Source organism: Carassius carassius, chromosome 49 (assembly GCF_963082965.1).
Source record: "Carassius carassius chromosome 49, fCarCar2.1, whole genome shotgun sequence".
Classification (NCBI taxonomy): Eukaryota; Metazoa; Chordata; class Actinopteri; order Cypriniformes; family Cyprinidae; genus Carassius; species Carassius carassius.
This window is the reverse complement of record NC_081803.1, coordinates 19523435-19531469: the sequence shown is the minus strand read 5'-3', so window position 1 is coordinate 19531469 and position 8035 is coordinate 19523435. Positions and strand designations below refer to the sequence as shown.

At 34.3% G+C, this 8035-nt stretch overlaps 1 protein-coding gene across 1 annotated transcript; it reads left to right on the top strand.

Moving 5' to 3' along the window:
* LOC132132946 (septin-5) lies at positions 1-7816 on the top strand. Its single transcript, XM_059545568.1, has 12 exons — positions 1-43; positions 200-210; positions 2072-2162; positions 3470-3556; positions 3655-3778; positions 3860-3994; positions 4872-4989; positions 5099-5200; positions 5987-6083; positions 6240-6375; positions 6476-6578; positions 6707-7816. Exons 1-12 carry the CDS (start codon positions 1-3, stop codon positions 6767-6769), a joined length of 1110 nt encoding a protein of 369 aa, XP_059401551.1. The 3' UTR covers positions 6770-7816.
* The last annotated feature ends 219 nt before the right edge of the window (positions 7817-8035 follow it).

Genomic DNA, 8035 nt, shown 5'->3' with positions numbered 1-8035 from the left:
ATGACGAGCAGCGCCAGGTACAAGAGCAGGACGGTGAAATCAGGTAAGACATGAGGTGTTAACGGTAGGGGACTGAAATAACATTAAGATTTAATAAGGGAAATGTAATTTGTCTGTTTGCATCAATCGCTCTGGATTTAACGCCTTAATGGGCGTCTGCATCCTTCACCTGCCGCGGGCGTCTCACATCACACAACAGAGGATGCAGAGGTAAGACTACTTTTAAGTCTGCAATCATCATTTTTATTATTTTTATTTTTATCTATGTGTTTGCCATATTTTGACGGATTCACATCTGTGGGCGTGCTGCATATAGGCTATTTCTGGGACAGTGGGTTGGAATGCTATGAATAGAGCCATGGGGCTCATATGACGCTCCTGCCTCACTTACATCGGTTTGGTTGGGAGAGACACCAAAATAGTATATTCTGTATATTTGGTCTGACATTTAAGGATTGCAATTATCCATCAAATTCAAGGATGCTGTAAATTTTCCGAAATGCATGAAACTAATCCTCACTGCCTGCTTTCAGTGTCCCACATTTCATCACAATCTCTGTTTGACCTCACTGTGAAGCAGCAGGAGAACTGCATGCATTGCATCATTTGAGGACAATGACAAAGATGCAGATACCATTAGGCACTCGTCCTAACGTGTTCATTAAAATGTAATGTATCTAATAGCATAATTATTGTTTTAATTATATGCGTGAATCTAAAAAAACAAGTCATACTTCACCCCAGAATTAAATAGAAATGAAATTGCATTTTGCAGAAAAAAAATAATAATTATGTTTGTATTGCACTTAAGATTATTTGCATAGTGACATTTTTTTCTTTATGCATTACTATAATAATAATTAGGGGAGAAATATGATTCATTGATATTGAAATAATGTCACAAATTTTAAAAATCTTAATAGTCCCAAAAATAGGGTTCATTGGCTTTATGCAAAATGTAATTTCATATATTTTTGTGATGAAATTCACCCATATAGTGCTTTTAAATCATAAATATCCTATTAAAGACGTATTTTACATTCTTTAATGAGATGCCACACTATTTTGCAGTATTTCTATGATTACATATTCCTCTTCAAATAAAAAACAAACATACAAAAAACAAAAACAAAAAAAAAACATGTTAAATGAGGACTTCATGTGGTCTGCTCTGTGCACTGGCTTAGAAAATGTCTAAATGTGCACTTGGCTCTCCGTATGTCCACCCGAGGGCGAACTATCAGTCAGTCTGCACGACTGATGAAATAAAATAATGCCTCTGTCTGCTAGGACACGTTCAATTCATTTCTTGTCTTGTTTCAGTGAACGCCCACTAATACATGCACATGGATTCAAGTGACTGTTGCCAGCTGTGCATGAAAGCAAAATCCAATATCCATGCCTCTAAGTGAGGATAAACCTCTCCCCCACAGCCAGATTCCCAGACAGGCCAAACAATCCTGGAGATGAACCCAAGCAGGAGAATCTATTGTGCGAAAACAGATTTTAAGGTTTTGACCTTCTCATTTTGATCCAAAATTGCTATTTTGTAATATAATACAATGCATTCTCAAAAGCAAACTCTACTAATTAGTCTAACTGTATTTGTGTTTCATACAAACACAGATCCTGCATGGATTTTAAAACAAATTGCATACTCTGCTGCTCTTTAAGATGCATTGGATCAATAAACAGAGCTAATTTTGCATATTTGTGATGCAAACCAAGCATAATGATTCTATATGACAGTAGAAGGGTTTTATATAATAGGATAAATTATGTAATATTGTAAAAATGGGCTGTGAGGCCTTCGGCATTGGCGGCTCCTAAACATAATGAACCATGGCAGGAATTCTGGGATTGCCCTAGTAAAGAAGTGAGTGTGGCTACATCAGGCTGGCTGTGTAGGATGGGGGTTGGGTGCTTGGATTCATCTTTATCCCACAGCTATCACATGATTTGCTTTGCTGATGTCCATTTTTGCATACTGTACAGTTGTTTTGATATGGAAATTGATGTGGTAGTAGCATTGTTCTGTTAAATGATCTCATTATATATGCCATTCTTTTAGGAAAAAGAGTATGTCGGCTTCGCCACCCTCCCAAACCAGGTTCACAGGAAGTCGGTCAAAAAAGGTTTCGATTTCACACTCATGGTGGCAGGTGAGTTTCCTTATCATTAACTATAACTAATATTAAAACTATTGTGTTCCTTAAAGTGATAGTCCAGCCAAAAATGAAAATGTTATCATCATTTTCTCACGTTGTTCCATGACTTTCTATATGTTTTCATGACTTTCTGTCTTCCGTGGAACACAAAAGAGGATCTTTTGAAGAACGTTGGTGACCAAACAGTTTTGATTCCCATTGTCTGATTCAATTGTATGAACTAAAAATACTGTGGAAGTCAATGGGATCCAGAACTGTTTGGTTATCAACATTCTTTAAAATATCTTTGTGTGTGTGTGTGTGTGTGTGTGTGTGTGTGTGTGTGTGTGTGTGTGTGTGTGTGTGTGTGTGTGTGTGTGTGTGTGTGTGTGTGTGTGTGTGTGTGTGTGTGTGTGAGTGTGTGTGTGTGTGTGTGTGTGTGTGTGTGTGTGTGTGTGTGTGTGTGTGTGTGAGTGTGTGTGTGTTCCACATGCAGAAGAAAGAAAGGCATACAGGTTTGGAACAATATGAGGGCGAGTAAATTATGACTTTTAATTTTTTCAGTTTAACTGAAATTAAAAATCAAATAAAATAGAAATATTAAATATTAATATAAATTAAATATTCATATAAATAGCCTAAACCTAAATAGAAACAAAAGACATGTAACAAAATACTAAAATTTAAACTAAAATTACAATTATAACTGAAAATATAAAAATACAAATAAGACTCAAAATAGTAATAAATACTAAAATAATATATAGAAATTACTAAAAAAATGCTGCTTATCTCCCAAAACACCAGAGTAACAGTGTTAATAGTATCATTGAGAAGCTATGGATGTTTATTCATATTTTTTCTTTTCTTTTTTTTCTTTATACTTTGCATTTTCATTTAAAATTACAGAAACTTTGGTGTGTTTTGTCATTTTTAGTGTTTTTTATCTGTCTATATAGTTTTATTTTATTAATAATTGTATTTTATTTATTTTACATTTTTTTCATTTTAATTTAGCAAATCAATTTAAACTAAATTAAAATGAGAAATTCTGCTGAAATTAAAGTTGAAATAGCTGTATAAAAAGTTTTTTTTTAATTAACATTTATTTTGTCAAGTAATGACATTTTTTTAGTATTGGTTTTTATTTTAGTTTCAGTTTTAGTTTGATATAACTATAATAACCCTGTGAAGTAAAATGTCTATTTTGCCACTTTTAATGATTCATACAACTGAAAGCAGACAGATAAAGAGCTTCAAACTTTTCTCGACCACACGAGCAAAAACTGAATTTCTGCATGTATACACTCCTTGTCTTTTAGGGGAGTCTGGTCTTGGAAAGTCCACCCTGATCAACAGCTTGTTCCTCACAGATTTGTACAATGACAGGAAACTACTGAATGCTGAAGGTATATTTCTGCTCTCATACACACAGATTTACTGCAATTTAAATAATGTATTCTAAATGATGCATCTGTCCTTCCTGAAATATGTATTTGGTGTTTAGAGCGCATCAGTCAGACTGTGGAGATCATCAAACACACAGTTGACATCGAGGAGAAGGGTGTTAAACTGAAGCTGACTATTATAGACACACCAGGTTTTGGAGATGCTGTCAATAATACAGAGAGGTACATACGTAGAGTTTAATTCAGATTTGTTAATTATAGTGTCGTTTTCTTCTAATCAGAGGCTTTTGTCTCAACTGTCAGCTGGAAGGCCATCACTGACTACATTGACCAGCAGTTTGAACAGTATTTTCGGGATGAAAGCGGCTTGAACAGGAAGAACATCCAGGATAACCGTGTCCACTGCTGCTTATACTTCATCCCTCCGTTCGGACACGGGTAATCCAACCAGGACTCTCTACTGGATAATGTACAAAATAAAAATATATGCTTACTTTAAATATCTGAATAAAATATGTTAAGATAAAGGCATTCCTTTTGCTCAAACAGTTGAGCAAGCTGCTAGCAACACTAAGGTCATGGGTTCGATTCCCAGGAAATGCTTAACTAAAATCAATCAAGAAATAAATAATACCTTTAACGTATACTGTGCCTTAAATGCCAAATGCAGAAATGAAAATGAAATACATGAAATGTTACATCTTAAATTTGGCAAAATAAAACAATTATTAAGTAATTATTAACAGAATTACAAATATATTATTAAACTATAGAAACAGACAAATATCATATATATACATATATATAGTTGTCCATCATATTGCTTATTGCAAAAACTGTCAACATTGATAATAATAATAATAAAAGTTTCTTGAGCAGCAAATCAGCATATTAGAATGATTTCTGAAGATCATGTGACACTGAAGACTGGAGGAATGATGCTGAAAATTCAGCTGCGCATCACAGGAATAAAATACATTTTAAAATATATTAAAACAGATAACAGTTATTTTAAATTGTAATAATATTTCACAATATCACTACTTTTATTGTATTTTTAATCAAATAAATGAAGCTTTGATGAGCAGAAGAAGACTTCTTTCAAAAACACACACAGAAAACTGACCCCAAACATTTGAATGGTAATATGAACTTCATATAAACATCAAACTCGATTATGAATGAGCAAAAAATCTTATTGTCCATCATATGGCCTCATTGAAAGTTAGACTCTAAATGTCTGTTTTTTTGAAAGCCAATTGAATGGCGTATGACAGACCGGATAAGCCCACTCACTCTCTCTTCTCCCCCTCAGGCTGCGGCCCGTGGATGTGGAGTTTATGAAAGCCCTGCAGGACAAGGTGAACGTGGTTCCACTCATTTCCAAGGCTGACTGTCTGACGCCAGCGGAGATGAGGAAGATGAAGGACAGGGTAAAGCGGATCACCTCGACCTCAGTCTGTTCATACATGCACACCGCATCCTCGCTCAATGGTGTCAGGGCTTCTGACGTAACCAATGTTTTCCATCCTTCTATTCAAGGTGAGGGAAGAGATCGAGAAGTTCGGAATCAAAGTGTACCAGTTCCCAGACTGTGATTCTGATGAAGACGAGGAGTTCAAGCAACAGGACCGAGAGCTAAAGGTCAGAATTATCACTCATAAATGGATACTTAAAAACTCGAGACATGAAAACTGATGTTCGCTGTTTCTATCCAAGGTTGATGTCTGGTTTATAGGGTCCACGCTACATGTTTGATCCACTTAACTACTCCTCTGGGACAATAATTTAGCAAAATTATTATTATTAATAACGGTGAAAGTAAAAATACAAATTAAAATGTTTTTTTTTTTCATTTAAATTAATTATAAATAAAAATAAAAATAAATATTCCACCAGGACAAGGGAATCCATCTTTGAAAAACGACTGCAGAACTTGACTAACTAACTTAAATAAATACATAAATAAATAAAAATAATATAATATATAAATAATATATAATATAAAATATAAATAAAATAAAAAAATCAACATTACATTTTAATTAAATGTAAAAAATACCTTAAAAAAATAAGAACATTTTGTATAATCAACGAATTAATGTACAATAAATAAAATTACATTAAAAAAGGACAATAAACTATAAATAAAATCAAAACAAAAAGTTCACCTGAACGATGGAGTCTGTCTTCAGAAAATAGCTGTAAAATCTGCTCTTTCTGGAGTTGACTTAACTAACTTTAAAAAATTTAAAACGAAGTGAAATCAAATAATAAATTGATATTTCACCCAAACAAGGGAATAAATCACAATCTTCTAGAAGCGACTGTAAACTCAACTCTTCCTGGAGAACTTTAACTAGTGTAATCTTTTAAAAACTTTCAAAGTTAAAAGCAAAAAATTGAAATGTTCTATGTTGTGTGTTTCAGGAAAGCACTCCATTTGCTGTGATTGGGAGCAACACGATAGTGGAGGTCAAAGGTCAGCGGGTGAGAGGGAGACTTTACCCATGGGGCATTGTGGAAGGTCAGTACAAATCTACACTTGAATATCTCAATTTTGCAAGAGACACACTCTGTACTGATAAGAACAAATGCATCAAGAATAAGTTTTAATCAAGCTAAACATAAATGTTCTAAAAAGGTTTCACAAACAGATTTGTGCACATATGTTTTGTCACAGTGGAAAATCAGTCCCACTGTGACTTCGTCAAGCTGAGGAACATGTTGATTCGCTCACACATGCATGACCTGAAAGACATCACGTGTGACGTGCACTATGAAAACTACAGAGCGCAGTGCATACAGCAAATGACAAGGCAAGTCACAATGCTTTTCTCAAATATCTTAATAAATATCATAGAAAAAGATACCATTGCCATTGTCTTTATCGCTTATAAGATGTTCTGTTCTCACCAGCAAACTGTCCCAGGATAATCGTGTGGAGAGTCCTATCCCTATACTACCACTGTCCACCCCGGACGCAGAGACAGAAAAGCTGATAAAGATGAAAGATGAAGAGGTGAGTCAGCTGTCCTGTTTAATCTAGTTATTTCAGTTCTTAGCTGTCAATTAAAAACTGTGACATTGAGCATTTCTGCAACACTAAATGCTGAATCTGCCTAATATTATTCACTTTGTCTTTCAAAGTTGCGGAGGATGCAGGAGATGCTTCAAAAAATGCAGCAGCAGATGCACGAACAGGACCTGTAAATGCCGCTCTGAACAAAAACAGCTGATTTCAACTTTCAGCTTTTACACAAGCAGACACTTAACACTTTAACATCACACTGAAGGATATGCAGTAGGGAAAGCAACAGATGTATTTGTGTGTCAAACACAACACAGAGATATGAATGCATGTGTCGAGCACTGCGGTTAAAAGGGTCGCTTCACCTGAGCCTGATATCTAAAACCAGGCTCCAAGTTAAAATATTTAGTAACGCTAAAAGATTTAGTGATAGTTTGTTTTCACACTTTGTACAGTCCATGTGATGCTGTATGACTGTTTCCATGGCAAAGACTGCTGCTTTATTCACAGTAGACATGGCAAATGTTCTGTCCGTTTTTTTTCTGCCGTTTTTATGATCTGTTTCTACCCCCTTTTCTTTATTATTTTTAGTAATGTGTGTGTGCGAATGTGTGCCTGTGCCAATTTGTTTAAAACAAGTGGAATGCTAAGTGGAAAACCAAATATTTGAGTGTTTTTTCTACTTTTAAAGCAGCTTTACCAACCAGTTATTAAATTCTGAACAAGGTTTAGAAGTATGAAAACATTTGCAGTATTGTATTAAAGCAAATACTTTAACCTTAATCATTTTTTCATTCTTCATTAATTTATTTGTCTCTGAAGGCCTTATCAGAGCACCTTGAATTGCAAACTTTGTTGTACGACTGCTTAATGTTGAAGGGAATTTTCACGGATCCAACCTTTTGTCTACATTATTGATTGAACATAAAAATGTAATTTTTAATTTTGTATGTGATTCAGGTTATAATATACCACATAGGATGACTGTTCCAGTCCTATAACACCAAATTATTCATAATATTTTGCAAAATGGATATCAGACAATCTTTATCAGGCTCTAACATCTTTATAAATATACTTGTTGTTGTTGGTTTTACATGGATACATTGAGATATTGATTTGTATGCCCTGTATGTATTTACTCAAGCTATTCATATGAGCATGACAAATGCAACATCTGTCATTTATCATGATTCCTTTGAAAAATAAACACACCATCTGTGGTAGAACCTATCTGATCTGTACATCTTTTCATGATTGTTAAATACTTTTTATGTTGCTCATGATATAATCTAACTTTCTTGTCATTAATACCCAAATCATCTTTCTATTGCACACACACACACACACACACATATGTGTGTGTGTGTGTGTGCGCGCACACATGTATAAATATATATATATATTTAAATATATGACGACAGTCTAGATTTGAATCATTCAAAAGA

Excerpts from the sequence above, each read along its gene's own strand:
- LOC132132946 (XM_059545568.1), top strand. The coding sequence starts at position 1 with ATGACGAGCAGCGCCAGGTACAAGAGCAGGACGGTGAAATCAG. Across the intron at positions 6,376-6,475 it reads TGCATACAGCAAATGACAAG|CAAACTGTCCCAGGATAATC; the intron begins GCAAGTCACAAT and ends TGTTCTCACCAG. Across the intron at positions 6,579-6,706 it reads TAAAGATGAAAGATGAAGAG|TTGCGGAGGATGCAGGAGAT; the intron begins GTGAGTCAGCTG and ends TGTCTTTCAAAG.